Source organism: Blennius ocellaris, assembly GCF_963422515.1.
Source record: "Blennius ocellaris genome assembly, chromosome: 4".
NCBI classification, from domain to species: domain Eukaryota; kingdom Metazoa; phylum Chordata; class Actinopteri; order Blenniiformes; family Blenniidae; genus Blennius; species Blennius ocellaris.
In genome coordinates this window covers 21,458,607-21,482,763 of record NC_137653.1, presented here as the reverse complement: position 1 = coordinate 21,482,763, position 24,157 = coordinate 21,458,607, and the positions used below count along the sequence as shown (strand labels likewise).

Sequence of the window (24,157 nt, the reverse complement as noted above, 5' to 3'; positions counted from 1 at the left end):
GTCCAGTACCTGGCAGTCCACTTTGGTGAGCTCCACCTCTGTTTTTTTCCCTAAATATATATATATATAGATATTTTCTTTTCTTTTATTATTTTTTTTTAATACATTTTTTTTTTTTCTTTATCCAATAATTTCACCGAGAGCAATATTACCTGCAGACAGAATTCGCAGGCGGGTGCAGGTCGTACGATGCATATTTGCATATTTAAGTTGTTCAAGCTTTCTTCAGTTTGACGCGTCACATTTGTGACTTCAAACTTGCAACAACATGGAAGAAAATGTTTATAATGTTTATTTACAAGTGAGCGGGTCGGTGACTCCAGGACTGAGGTAACAATTGGGTCGAAGCAGCAAACGACACAGGCTTTACTAGCAAAACGTGTTTTTATTAGACACTTCAATGCCACGTTAGACATTTCACCGGTTTAGCTTTGACATTGGTACAAGGCTTTCAGACAGTTTTGCCTTAATAACTTACTGAGAACATGAAGTGCACCTCGCTCCCTCTCGTCCTGTTAAGCTGCTACGCTGCGGCTGGTCAAATCAATCCGGGGGGGGGGTCTTTCAGGTGTAACCAGAGGAGCGTGTCCTCTGGTTTACCTTGATAAGGCCACTGGTGACAGAGTACAGTTCAGACTAAAGGGGGGGGGGCGTAGTGTTCATGGTGGACCGTGTAACTTTAATTTGACTGATTACTACAGTGTATCCAGGAGACCACAACCGTCTGGGGTTGGGAGGGGGGGGGGGTTTGGTTAGAGCACATTTCACATCCTTTCCAACCTTGAGTTACCTCAAGTGTGAGTAATGACGAACACAGCGGTGGGACAGGACACAACGGGGATTTGGAGATGTGGAGTACCGCCGGTTCACAGCAGTGACATAATGACACGACGTCGCCCTCCGTTAAGTCCGGTCGTATCGCAACCAATTAAAACGTTTGAACGCGGGTGAAAGCGAGTCACACGGTGGACCTTAATCGCAGTCGGTGATACGCTCGGGTGTTTCCCTCCAACGAAATCCATCCCAACTCGAATTGCAAAACCTTGGCGGGGAACGTAGTAAACCGAGTGCTGCGGGAACGAAGGAATTCTGAGCAAGTCGGAGGAGTAAGTCCGCGTGGCGGGATGTCAGTTCCCTCGACCCTCGGAGGGCCTTGATAGGAATATTATCTGATCAAGTCACACCTCCAGTTTATGGGGTTTTAAATGGTTTTATTAATCGGGTCTCAAGAGTTGTTTAAAAAAAAAAAAAATCAAATAAATAATTAGAAAACTCAAGTTCGGGCTTCTTACAAAGGGAACTGATTGCAAACTTCCCGATGTGACCTACAGAAATCCGTCGGCCCGGCGGTCACTCTGCTGTGAACTGGGTGGAAGAGCCTCGTCGTTTTTTTTAAAAAAGTGCTTCAGCACACCGGCCCACCGAGACAATCCCACCTCACACCGTGGGACGGACCAAAACACCAGATCAAAGCTCTTCCTTCATACAATGACAACGCATGTGACTTGTGTTTTTCCGTAAGGCCATGGCTGGAAAATAAAAAAAAAAAAAAAGAAAGAAAGAAACATTCAAGTGCAATCAAGTGTTTTGTTTGCTATAAAAAAAAAAAGTGTACCAGTCGCTCTCACAAATGATATATGTTACAAGTTGAGTTTTTCTTTGATCATGCAATAAGGCACCGCAGCTGGATGTTGGTAAAAGCTGAAAAAAAGGCTGTTGTTGTTTTGTTTAGTTTTTTTTGTTGGCTTTTTTTTTTTCAAGAAAAATAAAAACACCATCACTCCTTTCTTTGTCATGCACATATATTCAATCACTCTTCTGTAAAAGTTATATAATATATAATATAAGAAAACTCTTATGTACAGTCAAAAGTCCCGATGTATATTTCTCTGTTTGCACATTACAGTATCATGTACAAGCTTCCCCACATCTACATGCTTCAAATGCAAGTCACATTTTGTTTGGAGCTAGAATTCATATTGGTCACCTCCCAGAGGAAGGTTTTTAAACTATGTACAGCTGATAACGCTCGGATGGGACGCCGCCCACACAAGCTCCGCCTTCACACTCCGGATTCCCCCTCCCCCCCCTCTCACTGTGTCCATTGCTCCTCCAAGGAGGAGGCTCGGGATCCTCGGCCTCGATATGAGGTAGCAGTTTATTTCCCAGTGCAAAACAAAAAACTGAAAAAAACAAAAACAAAACGAACACAAAAGAAAGAAGTAAATTCAAGATGTCACAGTTTTGGGCTGGATGCAGCGTGCTGCTAGTCGCTGGCTCTCCTCAGCGGCGTGCTCTCGCCCTGAGACGCCCTGAGCGCGTGTCCGTTGGAGAGCAGAGTCTGTCTGAGCTCGGCCTCGCAGTCCGTGTCCAGGCCTCCGCGGAGGCTCACGCCGCCCAGCTTCACCGGCTTGTGGAAGGAGTCCTCCGGCGGGGGGACGCTCGACTGCGCCGTCCTGCCTGCTGTGGAACCAATCAGAGGACGGAGAGAGAGAGGGGGGGTCAATGAAGCGAGACACAAGGGAACGAGCAGAGCTTTGCTTGACGTTTTCATGTGAAAATGCAAAACTTCCGTTGCGCTTTGAGTGTCTGATCGCACAACAGAGAGAGTGCAATGTTTAGACGACGGTACCCAAGGTGGAACTTTTCGAAAACACTCTGAATGTCCATGTATTCGCCATCGTTAATGTTTATAGCCTATTGTTCTCCCCACTTGGGTGTAGTTTCTTTACAAAAACAACCACCGGCTCCCACTAGTGACCCCTACAAGAAAACGACATTGTTTTCAGCATCAATGCTGTGATCGTGTAAACGGACATCTTTACAACATGTTGCCACGTAAACGCAAAACTTTTCTGAAACGAAAACGGCAAAAAAAAAAAAAAAAAAACGACGCCTTTTTCGCCTGGAACGTTGTCGTAAACGGAGCCTTGAGCATGCAGACGCAGTGGAATGTGTGCGCGGAGCCGCGATGACATGTGGAGGTGAGAAGTGTTATTCGGAGGCTGTTTTTCCGCGGGTGTAACTCCCTGAACCAGAGGAGTCCCAGAACAGGCCTGGACGTGAACGTGCTGCGAGAGCTCGCAGAAATATCTTGTAGGGGGGGGGGGGGGGGGGGGGGTTCTGGGGCGTGCAGCTCTGATACAGTCTGGTAGGAGGCCGTCTATCAACAATCACGTTTAAAGGAATTCGTCCTGACAGGAGCGCCGGTCTTGCTGATGTTTCTCATGCTATCGCCTGATAGGAGCGACGCTCCCTCGGGACGGCGCCGGGGCTGAGGGGAAGTGCGTCGGATTTATATGTTCTGGCTGTTGGCATGCGCTCTGGTCCTGAGGGCTCTAAACCTTCCTGCGTTAACAGGCGCGTCTCAGACTCACTCCACTGATCGCCTTACCTTTCCTGTCGTGTTGGTTCAGCTGTATCGTGTTGTGGTTTTTGGGGTACGCCGACCCTTGGCCGTCCTTGCGGATGCCGTTGGGGGTCCCGTTGCAGAGCGGGCCCGCGTGCGTCCCGGCGTCGTACGGCCCCTCGGGGTGACAGTGCGAGTAGGGCGGGGGGACGTCGTACTGCTGGAACTCCGAGCCCCCGGTGGGGCCGAAGCCGTGGCTCAGGTAGTCGTGGTCTTTGGAGTAGCTGCCGCCGCTCTCCATGCAGTCTGTGCACACCACCGCGCCGTCGAAGCCTGCAGGCGGGAGGGGAAAGTAAAGTCAACGCCACGGTCGGGGGGGGGGGGGGCGACACTCGGACGGCCGAGCGGAGAGTGGCCGGGTACCTGCGGGGTCGACGACGTGGCCGTTGGGCTGAGGGCCTCCGCCGGCCTCCACACGGATACAGACGTCCTGCCGCTCAGACAGCGTGCCCTGAGAGGAGAGGTAGCTGGGAACGTCTGGAGGAACGATGGTCTCATCTGGGGAGAAGGGGGGGGAGGGAGGGAAAGACGGAACATGTTTAAAAGCTTTAAGTAACGTCTCACATTGGTTCTAGTTGAGGTTGTAGCTTGTGCTCTGAAGAGGAGCAGACGGTGACGTCAAGCATCCAGACAAGATCAGTAGTTCTCAAGCTTCCTTTCTCTGGACGCCCCCTCAACTAAAGTCTACGGACAACCTCGCCCAAAATCTACTGTGCCAAAACATTACGGTTTCCAGTGCTTGACTGACACCCGAAACGCAAAACCTGGTTCTGCTGTCGCTTCCAGAAAAGCTCTCGTTTCCTTCAGTAACCAAACACTCATCGCCGAAGCGAGGCCTCACCGGTGTTGGTCACGCTGCACTCCTCGCTCTTCTTCCTGGTCTGGTAGATGATGCACACCCACACCAGTGACGTGACGACGATGCTGGTCACCACGGCGATGACGATGATGCCGATGGTGACGGTGCTGGGGCCGGCGGGCGGCGGGCAGGGGCTCCTGCGGGGGGTCACCACCAGCTGGCTGTGAGCGCGCTCCGTGCCCAGCGTGTTGGACATGAGGCAGGTGTAGCGGCCGGCGTCCTCCGCCGAGGCCGAGCTGATGACCAGGAGCTGGTTTCCGGGCGTGAAGTGGTGCCTGTCGGACGGCCGCAGCGGCTGGTCGTTGCGCAGCCAGGTGATGCGCGGCGGCGGGCTGCCCAGGGCTTTGCACTGCAGCGCCACCGTTTCTCCCACGGCCACGTTGCGGTCCTCCAGGTCCTGGGCCAGGTGGGGCGTCTCTGCGAGGAGAGAGAGAGGAGAGACTGAATGAAGAGGCTGCACGGCCACAGGATTCCTCCGCTCGCCCATTCCTGCTCTTCTATTGTTCTCAAAAAGTTTCAGCTTCCTGCTCTCGGGGCTTCTGCTTCGCCTCCGTTTGATCACGGTATCGATTGCTGACGCTGGGGGATCGCAGTCGTTCAGCTGGACGAGCTGAAGACAATCTGAGCTCGATGACAAGCTCTTAATACAACTGAGCCCATGTTTGGCACACACACGCACGCACACACACACACACACACACACACACACACACACACACACACACACACACACACACACACACACACACACACACACACACACTGCCAGTCCACCGCAGTGCACACACACAGGGTTTCTCCCGGGACTCAATCCTCTTTGGAACAATGTTTTCAGTGTTACCCCAGCAACTGTGTGTGTGTGTGTGTGTGTGTGTGTGTGTGTGTGTGTGTGTGTGTGTGTGTGTGTGTGTGTGTGTGTGTGTGTGTGTGTGTGTGTGTGTGTGTGTGTGTGTGTGTGTGTGTGTGTGTGTGTGTGTGTGTGTTCCTCTCAGACTGAGCACTTCCCCTCGCAGAGAGACATACAAAGATTAAGAGATCTCACTTAGGGCACTTCAGTCGCCCTGCTCTCTTCTATCAATACTTTCTCCGTCTCCATCAATCCCCTGCTTCCCCCCTCCACCTCATTCTTTTCTCTCAGCCCACGCCACACACACACACACACACACACACCCTCACACACACACACAGACAGGGGCCCCTCCACTGCACCACCCTCGTCCTCTTCTCAAACCCAAACATCGTCGTTTCAGCATGTGTCCGCGGCTCCCAGCATCAATATTTTCCATCGCTGAGTGGATTAGAGCGCCGCCCGAACCCACTGAGACGTCTAACAAGTCTCGTCACTAAACCGGCTCTGTGTTAAATTTAGCGACTTCTGCTCACAGGAGCTGTTTCAGACCCCCGCTGACCTTTACTTTTTTTTTTTTTTTTTTTTTTCGGCAAGGGGGCCGGCTCTGCTCAGCTGAAAGACAAAGCACAAAGATGATCTATGTGCTGAGATCAGGGGAGAAGCTCGGGTTTGTTTGATTTAACAGTGTGAAACAGCCAATAAAGTGGGGGCAGTGAGGCCTGCAGTGAAGCGGCCATGACTATCCCTCCCACCGTGGGAGGAGAAAGAGGGAGGATTGGGGGGGCAGGGACTTGCCTAACAAACACCCCTCTGTGCCCTCCACCGCCACCCCCCACGCCGCGACCCCTAACCGTGACCTCTGGCCTCTGACCTGCGGCAAGGCCACAGCTGCCGAGAAAAGAAAAATATAAAGGGCCTCATTCTGCGGCCGCGGTCTGACCGACTCCTCTCGCCAGCTTCGTGGATGCGCGCGGGAATTGCGGCGCCTACCCAGCACGGTGAGCGTGGCGTTGGCCGACACGGTGCCCGCCGTGTTCTTGGCGGTGCAGCTGTACACGCCCATGTCCTCGGGCTTCACGTCCATGATGAAGAACACGTCGTCGTCGGGCATCACGTGCATGCGGCGCTCGCGGGCCGCCGGGAAGTCCGTGCCGCCGTCCTTCTGCCAGGCGATCTGTGGCGCCGGGTGGCCCTCGGCGGCGCACTCCAGCCGTGCCGTGTGGCCCGTGCGGATGGTGCTGTCCCGGGGGGTCTTCACGAAGGACGGGAGGACTGTGGAGGGAAGGTACGCACATTCCGTCAGCAGCGAAACGACAACATGACCTTGCGGTGTGCTCGGTCGCGGTGTCGCGGAGCAAAGTCGATCAGCGATCCGAACGGATCACAACAGGTTCATCAGAGTTTAACTCCACAGGACCCGTTTACACATCGACGTCTCAACACATTTTTGCATTTTTTCACATCAGAAAAGCTTTGCCATGTCTGTTGACACACAAACCACACACACATGCACAGAGAACAATAGGCTATAAACATTAACAATAGTAATAGAGTACACAGACATTAGTATGGGCAGATTAGATTACTACTCCAGGAGACTCTCAACTGTAAAACTACCAAGTCCCAGGAGAATATGGATTGGAAGTCATGACACTCTGGAGGCAAATGTTGTTGTTATTTGAAGAAAAACTATTTACTGCGTCAGACCGATTGTGAAAAGTTGCATTTTCAGTGGCACTGAGCACCATTGTCCTGTAAACAAACGTCCGTTTTCACTTGAACATGAAAACGGGGCTTTGGAGTGTGGAATCCTCTGCTCACTGCTTATTATGTACACTGAAAGACGCTGTGTACGTCTGAAAGCAGTTGACAGTGATGGTCACACATACAGAAGAAGTGAAGACAGAATATAGTCAGAGAAAGATGGCTTCGTGAATTCTCCCAAAGAAACATCTTAAATTCAAAATACAAGCTTCAAATAAAGAAAATGTCAACTCAGCTTTTATCTAAACCCAGAGATAATTCAACAACTCTTTTTCCTGCTATTTCTTTACATTTTGACACATGACTTCTTCTCATTCAACTCTTTCCACCAGTTTCCCCGCTGCTATTGGCAATCCAGCTCATTTGCTTCCGGTCTTGGAATGCTGATTGTGAAAGTTTGCAAATGATTTGGTTCATGAGTGACAGTAAAGACGCAGCTCGTGTCCGGGCTGGGGCTTCATCGGGGGACCCAAACTTTGAATAAACGTACCGTTGACGACGACCCGGGCCTTGCTGGAGTAGGTGGAGCCAAAGTGGTTGGTGACGATGCACTGGTATCGCCCCTCGTGGGCAAACGTGACGTGCCGCAGGTGCAGGATGGTGGTGTACTCCATCACGCCCCCTCCGACGGTGGGCGCGTCGGAAGTGGCGCCCTGGTGGTGGGCGCGCACGTGGGCGAAGTTCTCCATCTCGGCCTGCCGCAGCAGCTCCTGGTCCTTGCGCCAGGCGAAGGTCATCGGGGAGGAGCTGCTGCTCGCCACCGTGCAGGTGAGCTGCACGTCACTGCCCAGAACCGTCACCGTGGTTTCCGGCTGCACGGTGATCTGAGGTTTGGGGAGGTCGTCTGCAGGTGGGGGGTCGAGGAAAGGAAGAGGAAAGGTCAAGACGGAGGCTTCGAGGTAAATATCAAAAACACTCGATGTGGAAAAGGATTTCAAAACACACATTAGAATCCATTAGCTCGATTATGCAGAAAAAAATGTGCAACTCTGTAAATATGCAAACGCCGCCAAGCGTCAACTGTGGCCTGCCTGTGCCTCCCACTCCGTGGGTACACAACTCACCGCACACGAAGCTGCTGGGCGGCGCCTGGAAGATGCTGGTGCCCTTCAGGCTCTCCGGGTGGGCGCAGGTGGCGTTGACACCGGCCTGCAGACCTCGAGACACCAGCCAGACGGGCAGCCAGTGCAGCTGACAGTCGCAGAGTAAACTGCTGCTCTGCATGAGCCTGAGAGGGGAGCCACTGTGTGAGCGTCACGCGTCGGGCATTCGGATTTCAATAAATGTTTCTGGGTGTGCAAACTGGAAAAGCCACATGAAATGTGCCTCCGCTGAAGGCTGCTACTGTGTGTTTCTTGGCACCTGAATGACGCGTGTGTGAGTAAATGTGTTCACTTACAGACTCTTGAGGTTCCTCATCTTACTGAAGGTGTCAGGCTGGATGGAACGGATCGCGTTCTCCCCCAAGTTCCTGTTTGGGAGATCAGACGCCGTCAGCGTCAACTCAACGTGTAGCAGAGCAACGGGCCTCGACGGCAGAGTGCACACAAAAGGTTTGACTAAAATAAATAGATAAAACCTAACATCTGCTGATGTCGCTGCACATTTCACGTGCAGACTTCTTTTCAGCGTAACTCATAAATGATCAGGTCGATCACAGAAACATCGAAGCGCTGACAAAGTACAGCAACGGAGCGACTCGGAAGAAAACCAGGACCAGATTTCCGCCCCTGACGGAAACATCCAGGTTTCCGTGTACAAGCGTTATGCACCAGCTTTTCCATCACTCCCTGCCCTTGTTTGAAAAAAAAAAAAAAGCCTGTGAAAGAGCTTATAGGAATTCCACTTCTCCGGAGCTCGCCATATGCTCAATAACTCTGCTCCTGCGCCGAGGCAGGAAAAGAGAAAGGAGAAAAAAAAGGCCAAAGTTGAGATTGTGCTAGCCTAACGAGAGCGGAGCAGCTGGGCGCTCGCAAAAGCCCGTGTCCTCTCCTTTTACAAAGACGCTATTAAATTGCTAGCAGCCTTCACTCTGCCAGCTTCTTTTGGCAATCCCCCACCACCCCACCACTCCACCCCCCCACCCCCCCCCCCCCCCCCCCCACCCCATCCCTCTCAGGCAGCCTCTCGTGGGATACTCACAGGTGTTCTAGGGTCTCCAGGCCGGAGAAGGCTTTCTTGGCCACCGATTTGATCTTGTTTCCAAACAGAGTCCTGCCGTTTCCAAACATGAAGGGCGTCGATAGATGAAGGAAGAGGAAGAGAGAGAGAGAGAGAGGGGGGGGGGGGGGGGGGGTGCACAATTAGCAAGGCTGAATCTGATAAGAGCGAAGGGATTGAGGTATTGGAAATCCGAACTGCGCGGAGATTAGCTGGGAGGAAGGGTGAGTGGGATTGAATGGGGGTGAGGAATGGTGGGGTGGGTGGGGGAGGCAAAGGAAGGGGAGGGAGGGAGGGAGGGGGCACCTGGGCTTTGCGCTGCTCTTCAAAGACTACTTTTATCTTTATTAGAATTTAATAGCAATGACCAGGCAAGGCTCAGTGTGTGTGTGTGTGTGTGTGTGTGTGTGTGTGTGTGTGTGTGTGTGTGTGTGTGTGTGTGTGTGTGTGTGTGTGTGTGTGTGTGTGTGTGTGTGTGTGTGTGTGTGTAGGTGTGTGTAGGTGTGTGTGTGTGTGTGTAGGTGTGTGTCCGTGCCTGTCAAGCTGAAAAGTGAGTTGCTTTCCCCTCTGATTTGGGGTCCTAATCCCTTCCTCCACCCTCTCTGTTGGCTGCCACCTCCTTTCTCCTCCCGTAGCTTCCACATCACAGGAAGGAGGAGACACGGCTGGCTGGCTGGCGCACAATGAAGACCCCTTAACTTATCAACATGGACACATGTGAGGCCCCGCGAACATGTTGTCAAGTGACGACGCGAAACCTCCGGTGCTGAGAGACACTGAAAACACTCAGGCTCCGTCTCCGCGCAGATAGATGGTGGAAACTCCGCTACTTCTGGGCTTCTGAGCATTTCTGCCGCAGACACCGTTTTGAGAAATGTTGCCGTGGCAACGTGAAACTTTTCTGAAACAAAAACCGAATTGAAATGTGCAAATGTGGCCCGTGTCTTGTCACCAGGACGATGATACTTGATCGTTCTTTGCAACTCTTTCAAGTCCGAACAAATCTGATTCATGATCCTGGTTCGCCTGGTTTGTGAAGCTGCTTGTGGAGACCGCGGCATGCACAGTGGGGACCTCCATGCCCCCTTCATCCTCTGTTCAACGTCTCGTCTTTTTTTTTTTTTTTCCCACTCTGGCTCACTCTGCCAGCTTCGGGATGCAGTGGGCAGCTTCCGCCAACGCCGTGACAAAAGAGGGCCGGGTCAGAGAGCGGGGCGTGGAAGGCGTTTGATGTTTGATGACTGAATGCAGCCCTCGATTTCACCCTCTCTCGGCTCCCTACAATCGGGGACTGGGAACGAGGGGACGAGAGGAGGGAAGGCACGGGGGAGAAATAGAAGTAAGCCTATTGGGGAGCAAACCCCTGCCAGCAAAGAGAAAAGCCCTTTCTCTCCCTCCTTTCTCTGTTTTTTTTTTTTTTTCTTCCAGCGGCCCTCACACTGGGAACCATCTTGGCTGGACATCATCTTTTCATCCCGCAGGTTGATGATTGCTGTTTGTTGCCAGCAACTCCATGCCCGATGCAGCGTCTGAGCTCGCCAAGTTTTTTTTACACGTTGGAACTATTTTACTGACGGCATGAAAATTAAATGGAATTGTAAATGAAAAACTGATATTAATAAAAATCCTTTCTTTTCTTTTTCCTTCAGTATCAATCGGCCCATGAGGTTTCTTGGAAAGAAAGCTTTAACTTGTGAAATCACACGTTAAAGCTGGGCTGGACTGAAGAGGAAGCGGCCTGGCCTTCAACTGAATGGAGTCAAAAATTACCTTCAATGTTTCTTTGGAGGAGAAAAGGGGGGGTGGGGGGGGAGTCAATTCTCTGTGTGAGCATTTCCTCTCCAAGTAAAGTGTGGGGTCCTGAGGGGACGGATGTCTTAAGCTTCTGAACTCGGCGGCCTTGAAGCCAAACGTATCTGGCAACGGGGAGGGAATCGGGAGTTGGACATAAACCTTTGGATGCAAGAAAAATGAGAGCACTGGCTTCTGTTTCTGAAGAATCCTAGAACCAGTGGCAGGCCTGGACGGAGGGATGAAAAGGAGGGGCGAGAAGAGGAGGAGGAGGAAGAGGAGTGGGAGATAGAAGAAAGAAAAGAGGGGAGACACTCACAGCTTGTTGAGGCTGTCCAATCCGGAGAAGGCCCCATTGGTGTCCTCTATTGTGCCCGAGATGTCGTTATGGTCCAGCTCCCTGTGGAGAACCAGAGAAAAGAAGGGGGATGAGGGAGATGGAAGGCGGGAGGAGGAACAAGGACGGGGTCTGCCAAGGCTGAAGGGGTTTCACAGCAGTGGCAGTGGTTTCTCTGGAAGTCACGGGTTACCACCCCCCCCCCCCCCCCCCCCCCCAAACCCCATCCCCATCCTGCTGCACCTGGCTTTGAGAGCCCCCTTCGCTACTTTGCTCTGCCAACCAAAGGCATTCTTTCCTCGGAAGGGTGGAGCAGGAGCGTGAATGTGAGCGCACGTATGTGTCGGCGTGTGAATGCAAACCGCATGACGGGGAGGGGGGGGTATAAAAAAAACAACCCACATGTATAATTCATGACAGGACGGAGGAACTGCCGAGGGCACAATGCCTTGTGATGGGTGGCAGGTATGGCCAAGCCAAGAGTCTTAATGGGTTCGGGGGGCGACCCGGAGCTGCGGCCAGGCCAAGACACTAACAGAATGAACAGATGCATGAGAAGCGCTTCTTTAACAGCTGTCCGGGGGTTTCCCAACACTTGCTGAATGCCTCTACCTCATCGCTCTTCCTAAGGCCCAAAAGCTGCCTCTTTATGTGAAGTCATAGCGGTGGAGGAGGCACCGCTCCACCCTCCCCGCCTCGCAATCATAAAGGAAAACAACAGGGCTGAAGAAACTCCTCTCCAACCATTATCAGACGGTCCTCAGTGTTTGGGAAAGGCCTTTGAGGACGATGGTCCCCCCACCCCCCACCCCCACCCTCACCCTCCACCACCTTCACAATAGCAGCCTTCGCCTTCTCCTTCCTCTTTGCCTTTCCAAGCATCTCTTCTCCCTCTCTCCGCTCCTTTCAGTCCCCGCTGGCCACTGTCTTAGTTGGAACTGGATTGGGCTGCCAATTTCCTCCTCTTTCTGGCTGGCTGAATGTGAATGGCCGGTGCCTTGTTAAAGCAAGGCCAGTGGTGGGGGGGGGACATAGGCCGCACGGCAGAGAGAGAGGGAGAGAGGGAGAGAGGGAGGCCGGGCACACGGAGAGGGGGGGGGTGGTGAGCACAACAACCCCCGTGGCCGAATTAAGAGGGCAGGCTGGCTTGTTTGGAGCTTTCACACCCTGATGCAGGCTCCAGCCCCATGCCAGCACGGCCAGCCGCGCAGGCCCAATTAAAGCTCCCCCAGCTCCTTTTCAGAGCCCGGTCTCGGCCCGTCCACCCCTCTACTGATTAGATTAGGCCTGCCTCAAAGACACGGAGAGCAGCAAAGCGATGGAAGGAAAGGAGAGACGAGGGGGAAAAAAAAAAATCACGCAAAATCAAGATGTTGTGCGTATGTGTGGTGGGGAGATAACACGAGGTGATGACAGAACACTCTTGGGATAACAGTAGAGAAGAAATGGCCATTAAAAGTGCTTTGATAGTGGCCCAGCCAAACAAAACAAAAAGAGCAATTAAAGACAACAAAGGCGAACGAGAGTGACGAGTCGCGATATGGCAGACGAAGCTGCTGTCCCACCCTCTTCACTTCGCTCTGGAGCTCGTTATCTAGAACCCGGAGTGCCAGCAGAGCGAGAGACGCCTTATGTGCATTGGCTCGTCATTTGGCCGTGAGAGAGCTTGTTGAGCGAGGCCCTGGCACGACTCCTCTCTGGCTCATTCAGTGAGAAGCGCTGGAGCCAAGGCGACCTTGGTTAGGAACCAAGACCCCCAAGTCTTTCTGCTGAATTTATCCACACTGGCTTTCTCCCTTTTGGTTCTCCCCTTTTCTTTTTTTGTACAAGAGGTGGATCAGGAGGGGGAAACCCCCCCACCCCCCCCCCCCACCACCACCACCTTTATTCAAGGCTTTTAAAAGCCAGGGAAAGATCTCAAGGGAGCTGACTGACACGGAACACTTTTCGATCCAAGTTTGTTGGGAACCTTGTGTTTGGAGACAAAACGACCCCCACCCCCCTCCCAAACCGCCAAAACAAAATCAAAGAACGAAGCGAGAAAAGGCACAAAAACATTAAGAAGTTGCCAAAGAGACGGTGACAATAGACCCCTCATAAAAGTCACAAAGAAAAAAGTCCTGAATAGACACACATGCAAATTAGACTGAAGTACACAATCGACACTTTTTTTTTTTTAAAGTCACCCGAAAGGGGCTACGTAAGCCTCAATATCAAATATCACACGGCTAAAACCAATATTAAACGTCTCCGATTCCACTGCTCCCCAGTGGCACATCAGGTCAGACTGGTAATGAGAGGCCTGGTGGGGGAGGGGGGGGGGGGGGGGGGGGTAGCTTGGCGGTGGTGGGGTTTACTTACAGGATTCGCACGGCTTTGAGGCCTCTGAAGGCTCCCTCGTTGATGTGGCTGATGGAGTTGTGGCCCAGGCGCAGGGTTTGGAGATCCCCGAGCACAGCCAGGCTTCCCTCATCCAGACGAGTCAAGTTGTTGTACGACAGATTCCTGGAGAGAGAGAGGATTGAAGCAGAGAGGCAGACGATTTGAAAAGAGGACAGACAGGCAAGGCGAGACGGGGGTGAAAGAAGGAAGAGAGGGAAATATTCTGTGTGAGGTCTGGAAGGAGAAGACGGGCTGGCAGAACACCGGGGCGGCTCGCGACATCATTATACTTCAATTTCATGGCTGATCCGGAGTCTGCCCGCCACTCGCGCGTGTGTTTTTCCGTTGTGACCTTTACTTCATCCTCATCGCGAGACGTTCTAATGGGGAACGAGTTTAGCAGAGCAGAGCTTTAAGCTTCACCGAGGGCCTGATGATTTGGTGAGGAGGAAAAAGAAAATTCTCGCTTGGAACTTCACGTGTCTGCACTGTCTTTTTGTGAACACGCTGGACCGGGCGCTAAACCCCAGCAGAAGTGTCGGCCGCTTTACTCCTAATGATGATATTTCTTCTTCTATTCAGCCACTTAATCTTGTCTTCATCCTGAAAACTTGAGAAGATGCAAAAAAGATGTTTGGGTTTTCCAAGAGTTTGACTTGTTTTTTTAATTAATTCCTTAAAAGCTGCGGAAAGTTTACTTCCATCACATGACTTGTAGGCATCCCCAACAACATAGACACTGGCCATACTCAAATCCTGCCCACCTCAAAGTCAGCCCGAGCATTTGGAAATGGACACTCAAAAATATAATGAGGTCATCATGTTGTATGATGTAAAAGTTTTTTTATATTTCACAAATGCATTAATGGCCGAGAGATTCGAGAGGTGACGTTCTGACTGAGCGTCTTTCATGTGGCGAAATAGAAATCCATCCCTTGCCTCCACCCTCATCACATCCCTTAAACCCCAACTGCTCCCCTGGTGCAGAGGAGGAGAAAATAAATAGTTTTTCCAAGGGGATTAATAAAGTAACATGACTTGTGATATAAAAAGAACAACCAGCTTTTTCTCTTTATTTCGAGAATGACATTAAACAAGTGTGAAACTCAACCAGTATGACAACACTGCTTGTAAGGATGTTTTGTTTTTTTTTCCCCCTCATCCTGCTTGTGTACATAATCCCTTCTGGTAAATTCTGATTACAAATGATAATAAATGCCATAAAGGTATCTTTTAATCAGTGGTCAAAGGCAGTATTGTGCATTTTATTGCCCTCTCTATGGCCCTCTCCTTCTGTCTCTGTGTCCCGGCCCCAGGTTTGCTTGACCAGTCATGTGTGCAGAGATTCTCCCCTGATGACCAGCTCAGCCTAGCGCATCAGGAATGCAATAACAGGCTCCTCATAAAGACGAGTCACTCACTTCTATCAGCCACGAGTGTCATCATAACCCCAGATAATGAAAACCATATAACTGGTGACGGGTGCGGTACTTTGGCTGGGGACGGATGGCGCTGGAGCAGCGCTGAGGGCAATCTGTTGGCAAGACGTGCGCACAGGAAGCGGCACTGAGATACAGAGAGCAAACCGGCGGGATCGCCATCTCCACGTCTTTATCCCTCTGCGCTGTGAAACATAAACAAACATCGGCGCCACAGACGGCCCGGGCTACCTCCTGGTTAGCGACGCCTCAGCTGAGCGAAGCTCTTTAGAGTGGCATTACAGCGGTCGTGTCAACAGTACGGGGAAGACTGTCAGATAATACGCCGGTAGACAAAAGCGGCGAAGGTGATCCTTTACTGTAATTACCACAACACAACCAGCAGAGGATTACACGCCAGTTTGCCAAACCCCAGCGCTTCAGAGCGGAGCACAAAAACTCTTGTCGAAGGGCTTGAGTGCTGTAGAGCCCGGCTCTAATTATGGGATAAACAGCTTATCCTGAGAATAGCGGTGCGTATTAAGTGTTAAAGCAAAATGTCATTTAACCCTGGGGAAGGTAGACGGATGATATGGGTGGTGGGTGGGGAGGGGTGGCGTTCTCAGGCCTTCAGACTGAGGCCGTTTGAGTGGCAAAGACTTTATGGCTAATTTTAAATTAACACTTTCTACATGGACTTGCACTTTTTGTTCCCGGTTTCCGGGAACTCGAGCCGCCCTCTGGGGTGAGAGGCTTTTGCTGAATCAGGCGTCTTGGCACGAGAGGTCGTGTGTTCGGGCTAATTTAAAAAGACTGGTACTCACAGTTCTCTGAGCTTCTGGCAGAACTTCCATCCGTCAGGGTTGATGCGAGCGATGGAGTTGTTGCTGAGGAACAGTTGCTGGAGGGAGGAGAGGCCGTAAAGGGAGCCACTGTTCACCTCCGTCAGGCTGTTGTAGTCCAGGTGGCTGTAGGAGAACACCAGCGAAAATGTGTTTACGAGAGAGATTTCACTCTGGCATGAAAGCACTAAATTTGCCACACCACTTAAGAAAGTAAAAATAAAAAACTGCTGCGCAATTGCTGCCCATTACGCTGTTATTTTGCATGTAATTGGAACAATTGAGTTTAAAAAAAGCAGGTCAGCTCACAAGAAGTGTGATTTTTTTTTTTTTTTTTTTTGTGTGTGATTGTGAGCGAGTTCCAGTAAGGTTTAAACAGATGTTTTTCTTCAAAGATCTGGCTGATGTGTGTTACTGTAACAGCCAGTAAGTGGTACAAAAAGGATTAGCCCACCACATAGTGCACGTTCCATGCTATTATTAGCACACAGATTCCATAAACCACATGCTTTGCAAATGCTGGTGCTATTTGTGTTGGGCAAAATTTTGAGTGGTTCAAGGATGAATCAGCTGCATCTTAAACACGCGCATTCATGTATTCGTGTGTCTCTGATGTCACTTACAGGACTTTCATTTTGGCCAAATCCCAGAAGGCTCCGTCAGTCAGTTTGCTGATGCTGTTCCTCTGCAGCTTGAGGACCTCCAGACTGGACAGACCCTGGAAGGTCAGACCCTCCACCTGACGGATTCGGTTCCTGTTCAACTCACTGCACACACGCACACACACAGAATCTGTAAGGCACTGTACATGGATGAACATTCTACTCAGGAATGTTATGCCCTCATTCTACACAAACATTCATCACAACCAAGTCAAAACCACAGAAGCCTCCAGCCAGCATACATTCCTCAGCGGTGTCCTTTCCCCCCCGCTGGAATTAGCTCCCAAACAAAGGTCAAGCTTTGAATTAACAAAAAAAAAAAAAAAAAAAAAAATGATGGATGGGCAGAAACGGTGGTGTAAGATGCTTAAAAACTACACCTGTTTTCTCTTTTGTATGTAAAGCCTGTGCGTGTAACAATGAATGCGTGCAGCTGCGATGTGAGTGCGACGGCTGTAAAAAGCCCTCAGGTTGGCAAAGATAAACACCCACAGAGGTTTCCTTTGTGTCTCCTGTGCATCACCACCAGCGTGTGCAGATACAGTGTCACCCGGGCCACCTGGCCAACAAAAGGCACCTGGGGAAGCTACAATGAGGCGGAGGAGGAAGAGAGACTCCCATTACGTGAGTCCCTTTGCTCTCCGGAATGGAGGCGTTGAGCTACAAATGGCTCGACCTCGCAGTTACGCTGGAGGGAAGTTTGACAAAGATAATGGAGCATGATGTGGGGAGCGAACGGAGCACTTTGGGGGATATGGAAGGAGGCAATAAATCACAGATATTACAGCCCGGGTGTTTACCGAGTCAGACCTTATCCAGCCCGGGACGTATAGCTCACACTAATAGCGTTCCCAAATGTTAAACACACAGCTCTTGATCGACGGACGCTCACGACTCTTCCCTCTTTTTTACACGCTTGAGTCTTTACAATTGTGCGACGTCTCTTGAGTGTTTTCGCAGGGCCGACCGTTCTGAAACCACGGGCCTGTCAGCACGCTAACTATGCTGTTAAACCGATAACATGCGGCGGTACTCACAGCTGGGTGAGCCTGGGGAGCTGGAAGGCTCTGACGGGGACCTGGCTGATGCGGTTCCGACTCAGTCGCAGAACCTGCAGCGTGGAGCCCAGATGGTCCAACGCTCCCAGCTCCAACACGCTGATCTTGTTGTTACCCAGGTACCTGAACACAGACGCCACATAACAAATTCATAACAAACCTCAAACATGTGCTAATAAAAAAAAACTGTTGTTTTTTTTTTTTTTAATGCATGTTTCTTGAATGCTGCAATCAGTTCACCTCATGTGGCCGTCCTTTAAAATTAAAAGCAACCTTGTTGATAATCCAGACCCAATTGTGACGATAATATTTTCTTTCATGCATTTAAGTGCCTACGTTTTTTTTTTGGTTTGTTTTTAAGACTGGTGTGTTAGAAGCAACACAAATCCCCCCCAGGTATTACTCACAGGTCTCTGATTTGGAGGCCCGCGGGGAAGCAGTGCCCTCGCAGCTCAGTGATGTCATTATTGCTCAGGTCCAGCGTCTCCACAGAGGCCAGCCCTCCTGTCCACCTGCCGTCGATGCTGCGGATCTTATTGTGGTGTCTGGAAAAGTAAAGAAGGCACATAAATAATGGCGTTAAATGCAGTCAAGCACTGGACTCGAAACAACACAGTCCCAACGCAAAAGCCGTTGTGGCTAACTCTGCTTGTAGATATCACATGATCAACCAGAGCTACTTTAAGGAAACGTTCCCACCACTTCTGTGTGTTTAAGAAGATCTGGGCACTACCAAGGTAATGAAATATTCAGTAGACAGGGACAAGTTAAATGTTAATTGTTTCCCAAACAGTCCTAAAAAAAAAAACCACGAGCTTCACCTCAGGAGTTGTATCTGGACTGTGTTTTTTTTAGCGTACAATGTTGAGCCAGACGTCTAAGAAAAGACTAAGCCGATTTCATTTGCAATTTCGGCCTTGTTTCGGGGGTCTCGTGTGGAATGGAGGGTCACTCTCTCCACCCTGTCCTGCACTGCTCCACATCTGCAATGGGTTATTCTGGACATTCAGACTCGTGGCCAAAATGAACACGCACCAAAGAAAAAAAGAAAAAAGAAAAACAACTGAACGACCCAGTGAAAGAATGCCGTTACTCTTCAATCTGGAGAAGTGGATTGTGGGAAACACTGTCTGATGACCATGCATCTTGCTGCATCAGTGCCGAGTGTGTGAGTGTGTGTTAGGCTCATGTCGTCTCAGCACATATTTAAGGGTGCTGGGTGAAAGTCATCAGCCTTGTGTGTTGTTAATCCCACACTGGTTACTTTTCTGACTTCCTTTTCTTATTATTTGTTGCCAACTGGACTGTTTTGCGAAACTTTGCTGCATTTGAAAGCGGAAACACATTTATTTCCACCTGTGAATAAACAAATAAACATACAGATGTAGCATCAAACCCCACAACAAGGAAGAGCCCTCTGAAGTGGACTCATTCATTCCTTCAGAGTCACTGTCGGCTTTTTTTTTTCAAATCTGATGATACGCGTTATGACCATGTCAAAGACAGTTTGATGAGATTGAAGTGATTGTCTTATCAGAGGTTAAGAATAAGTCAAGCACTTGACAGAGTTACCTGCTGTACGTGTGTGTGTACGCTAGACAGCGGAGCACATTCCACCAGCAGGTTTGGTGTATTTAGCATTTCTTGTGCTGTGTCTAGATATGTTTAAAAGAAGCAGATTTAGGTTCTGATCTGCCATGATTGTGCACGCTATGTTTCAGATCTGAATATGAGCTGTGCCAAGATGAGGTTGCAAACTGCAGATCATTGAGGTCAACAGATGAAGTCAACATTATTTGACTGGCTATGCAAAGGGCTCGTACACTTTTGAAGGTGACCAGTTTGACCAAATGTGTCACAAATCAGTCACTAATCAACCGTCTTGTGTCGACTGTCCTTGTGTGTGCACATACTGTCGCAGAAAAGTCCATGTGAAGCAGCTTCACTGTGAAGACAGGGATGATTTTATCTCATTGACTACAAGTGTCAAGTGAGTGAATAAAAAAAAATATTGATTATGGAGGACTGTTGGGTAAAAAAATAAAGCTGTGTGTGTGTGTGTGTGTGTGTGTGTGTGTGTGTGTGTGTGTGTGTGTGTGTGTGTGTGTGTGTGTGTGTGTGTGTGTGTGTGTGTGTGTGTGTGTGTGTGTGTGTGTGTGTGTGTGTGTGTCACAGATAAAGCAAAGGAGAGCAGGTGTCCTCTACCAGTCAAACTCATCAAAACAAGGTCAGTCCCTCCTTCCTTCCTAGCCTTCGGCTAACAACTACTAACAGATGAACACACACACACACACACACACACACACAAACATATATTGGTGTCCGGGAGGAGGAGGGGTCACGCCGCAGCGGCCCACCTGAATAAACAGTGGCAGAAATGGTTAAGGATGAGCACGCGCGCGCACGCAACACAAATAACAACTGCGCGCACACGAGACAGAGCAACACACAGTGGCTACAGTGAGCAAAAAGGGGGAAAAGGGAAGAGAAGGAATGGGGGAGGAGAAAAAAGGAGGAGGCGGGAGCGAATTAAAGAGTGAGGTGGGGTCAACAGCTGGTGACCTTCGCTGGGAAAAACAGATCAGTCTCAAACTGGTGGGAGAGGTTGACCTCTCTCACTCTTTCTCTCACCCCGCTCTCCTACCACAGCTAAAACTGAATTCCCCCACCCTCCCCACCCCCCCACATCCCACAACCGAAAGCCCAGCTGTGGGTAAGAGACAGATAAAGCCTTGGCGCTCGACGTGTTTGAAGTCCACACATACAATAGAAGCGTTTATAAAAACTGATTATCATACAGCCAGTGACAGTTCTGATAAAGAGGAGTTTGGTTTGCTCTTGTTCTCTTTGATGTCCGTGAGGGCCTTATGTGCCTTGATTCCACTTAATTCCAAATCTCATTACCCTGCCCCATTGACCATCTGATTAGCATGGGCCCGGCTGGTTTTGACACTTCTTTTGATGTAGACAGGGTACATCAGGGGTTTACACCGGTGTACCCACTCTCCTGTTTCGACTGTCATCTTTGAGGGCGATTGTTTGGCCTGTCCCTTTCTGTTTGAAGCTGGCGACCGGGGACAAAAGGAGAATTATTTGAAAATCAGATCATCCAGTGGGCCATATGATTTCCATCCCTGGCCTCTTTGATGTTGACTGGGCAGGCAGCGAGCACAATGGGAAAGTTTGTGCTGCTCTGCTGTCACTCTGACACTGTGTTTTTAAAACTTTCTGTTGCTTTTTTTTTGGGGGGGGGGGGGGGGGGGGGGGGCATCCTGCTGTTGCATTCTCAGAGCCTGTGGGACATCCACTGGGCTCGCCAAGAGCAAGCATTGTGGGACAGTGGGAGAACTGGCATATGGTTTTTGAACGCTTCATGAGAAGCTCTAACAAACGAAGATGATCAGTTTTAATGTTTAACTCAGTTCCTTGTGAAATGTACCTCAAGGCTTCCGACTGTCGTTGATAAGACGGTAAAGGTTTAAGCTGTGACGACGCGGCCATCCTGTCAGGTTTATCTGTGCCTAATGAATTCCACAAGGGCCGCCGCCATCAAAAAGAGCTGCCAGACATGTCAGTGGAGGACTAAAGGGAGAGAGCAACAGGAAGCAGAAAAATGCAAAAGAAAGGCACTGAGTCACCTCTCCACTAAGCAAGAGATTAGGAAGAAAGAAGAGCGCTAAGAAAATCAGTAGCAGCCAAAAAGCATTCCTCTTTAGGAATTTCTGCCCTTCTTTGTAATTCTGTAGAGCACATCAGCAAGTTCAAACCTTCCAAGACTGTGAATTGGCTCGGAACAGATGGGTTAATAGTACAAGCCTTTGATACACCACCAGAACCTTTGCATGTTCACACCAGGGTAAACCCAGAATGTCTTCCTGTCTGGAAGCAATTTATAACCGCATTTCAATCAAAAGTACAGAGGACCTTTAGCTTCAGGTCTTCAATACAGATAAAGGAAGAGAAGCTTTCAGTGGTTTTCTTTTCTTTCTTTTTTTTAAATGGGGTTAAATGTGATACAGCCAGTAAGCATCCAATCCGATCTTTAGCACTGCAGACCACACGCCCACAGTTTCTGAACCTTTGGTATGTACCCATGGCCAGGGAATTTTTAAGGGTACAAAAAAAACAACTATTCTGAACTAAATTTAGACACGCAATTCAGCTGTTGGAACGCACAAAGTCCCTATGACAGTTCGTACTACGTATGATGAAGTTCCTGCGGTAAAAATGCATATTTTCAGTCATTGGTTTGGAGCGAGCGCTAACCCCTCATGTGAAAGAAACTGTTGGTTCCTAATTCATAAATGGAGCCGGAGCGCCCACGTAAAACAGAAGGTCAAATGGCAAAAAACACATCTCATCTTTTTGTATTGTTTTGTCCCGTCAGGGCATAAAATCCAACTGAACGCATCAACATCTGAAGAACAAACCGAGGAGACGGCAAACAGGACGACCCAGAACCCCCAAAAAAAGATGAATGAACCAATCTCCAGCATGACCAACAAAAACCAGGCTTTGCTTAAGTTCTGGCGCATCTGGTAGGTTCAGCTCCAGAGATACTTAAGTTCAAGAAAACGCCCAAATAAAGTGATTCCATGAGCTCTGTTATGTCATTTCAGAGGACCCTTTGGTGGAATGGAAGACAAAAGACAAAAGACCAGCTTCAAGCTATGTGAGTACACGTCAGGGAAGGTGGGGTAGCTTTCCTACACAATAGCCCCGAGAACTGTCTGGTCTCAATTCACCAACTGTTTCACAAGCTGATAATTACCTCTTAAGTGACGAGCACTTTTAAAAGCAGTGCTGAATATGGCTGTTCCATAAATACACAAAAGGTGGTCCCTTCACCACAGTAAAGCACAGAATTTAGTGTATTTTTACCTCGGCCAACAAATCCCAGCTGTCTTCCCCTCAAAATATGATAAATTGTGTATTACTCAGGAGCTTCAGAGACCTTGAGTGCATTTCATTTACAGACAGTGTAAGTAAATCAAGGCAAGTTTAGTTTATTTTTAATAGCGCTATTCAGGCACAAGGTAATTTAAAGAGCTTTACAGGCGCATTGAAGGCATTAAAATACAACTCAATAAAATAAAGTAATAAGAAACATAGCAATTGGGTTAAAGGAGAGCACCATAAACAAGTGAAATATGTCAGATGAGTGCTGAGCGTGGAGGGTGGATCCATGTGGAATTACAAAAACTGTCCAGCACAGACCAAGCGGTCTGATGCACAGCTGTGGAGGGTTTGCTGAGTATGAGAGTAAAATAATTGGGACGATGGAGAACCTCCGTTTGTATCGTAATGGACTGTCGTGTTTGGCTTGTCTTTGTTCGATTGTGTTTCCAGTCCAGACCATTGACACAAACTTAGGATTCTGACTTCTAACCATGTGACGAAGAGACTTTTTTGGAGTTTGCTTTGTACTGTGCATTTCTGGTGACTGTACTGATGTTTTCGTGCTTTTTTACAACTTATTTTCTTAGCTGATATTGATGTCTTCTATCGAACAGTGTTATATACCTTCAATATGATTCTGCCCAAGATGGATCATACCAAGTGGTCAATGCAACCATGTCTTACTTTGTTCCTCTTCCACCAGTAAATGTTAATCATATTATCCAGGAGCTAACTGGTACGCTGGCAGACACAAGTGTTGGATGTTCAGACAGTAGCAACCGCATATGAATGATGCTCAAATGTTTGAGAATTCGCTGGAGGGCGAGCGGCTGAAGAAAGACTCCCTCTCAATTTGTTTGTTTGTATGAGCGCTGCTGTCTCACACAAACTTGTAGTCAGACAACATTCCAGACGATCTCCAACTCATGGCACAACAGTGGCCTGCAGTGTGCATTGAAAACGCTCACATAGTCCAGAGGGCTCGGCGGTTGGTGCACTGGATTCAATTTTTAGAGGGAAAAAAATAATAATAATCCAGAGCCTGCGTTCACTCCCCTTCTTCCTCTGTCTGCACCCTCCTACTATCTCCTCCACCACTTCTCCTTAACCAGTCCTCTTTCAACATGCGGTGATGTCATCCCGATCCGACACTATTCACATCCCTCCCTGTTTTCTCATCCTTCCTCCCCTCCTCGCTGTTACCCGTTTTACTGTAAGCCATGTGACTGACAGCTGCAGCTGCAAGTGCTTCAGCGGGCCTTCGCTTCAGCTGCGTGGCTTTGTAAAAATCTGACCCTCCCTCCAGCCTCCACTCCCATCGCCACTACAGATACCCCCCCCCCCCCCCCCAACCACCCACCCTAGCAACAGGCCTCAAGTCAGGCCAAAAAAAGACACCCCAATCATTTGGATAGGCTGTGACACAGTTTGTGCACGTAAAGGTGAACTCGCTCTGTTCTCTGTTCGGACGGCTCTGATCCACCCTCATAAGACGACCCAGAACATACTCGCGGTGGAAATAAGGTCCGTTTTACCGGACAGGTGTCGGGGTTGCTGAGTCAAACCTGAAATAACTCCCTCATGCCGACTGTCCACGGCTTACAGGAATATTCTGACCACATCAGTGCATCACGGTCAGTTCTGAGAAGCAGGCCGATGACACATGGGGCGAGGCGAGCGTGTGACTCCCACGAAGCTCACCGCTGAAAGCGATATGACGACGGGC

General features: G+C 49.7%; 1 protein-coding gene across 1 annotated transcript in view; it reads right to left on the bottom strand.

Annotated features, from left to right (window-relative positions):
* Nucleotides 1-401: 401 nt before the first annotated feature.
* lrig1 (leucine-rich repeats and immunoglobulin-like domains 1) overlaps nt 402-24,157 on the bottom strand; it is a 39,851-nt gene continuing 16,095 nt past the window's right edge. Inside the window, exons 4-18 of the mRNA XM_080495082.1 lie at nt 17,940-18,077; nt 17,512-17,655; nt 16,436-16,579; nt 15,795-15,938; nt 13,532-13,675; nt 11,153-11,233; nt 9,025-9,096; nt 8,282-8,353; nt 7,947-8,110; nt 7,373-7,726; nt 6,109-6,390; nt 4,251-4,685; nt 3,773-3,907; nt 3,395-3,682; nt 402-2,463 (exon numbers count right to left, since the gene is read on the bottom strand). Of these exons, the coding sequence (XP_080351208.1) occupies nt 2,267-2,463; nt 3,395-3,682; nt 3,773-3,907; nt 4,251-4,685; nt 6,109-6,390; nt 7,373-7,726; nt 7,947-8,110; nt 8,282-8,353; nt 9,025-9,096; nt 11,153-11,233; nt 13,532-13,675; nt 15,795-15,938; nt 16,436-16,579; nt 17,512-17,655; nt 17,940-18,077 (2,794 nt within the window). The 3' untranslated portion in view covers nt 402-2,266. The remainder of the gene's footprint in view (nt 2,464-3,394; nt 3,683-3,772; nt 3,908-4,250; nt 4,686-6,108; nt 6,391-7,372; nt 7,727-7,946; nt 8,111-8,281; nt 8,354-9,024; nt 9,097-11,152; nt 11,234-13,531; nt 13,676-15,794; nt 15,939-16,435; nt 16,580-17,511; nt 17,656-17,939; nt 18,078-24,157) is intronic.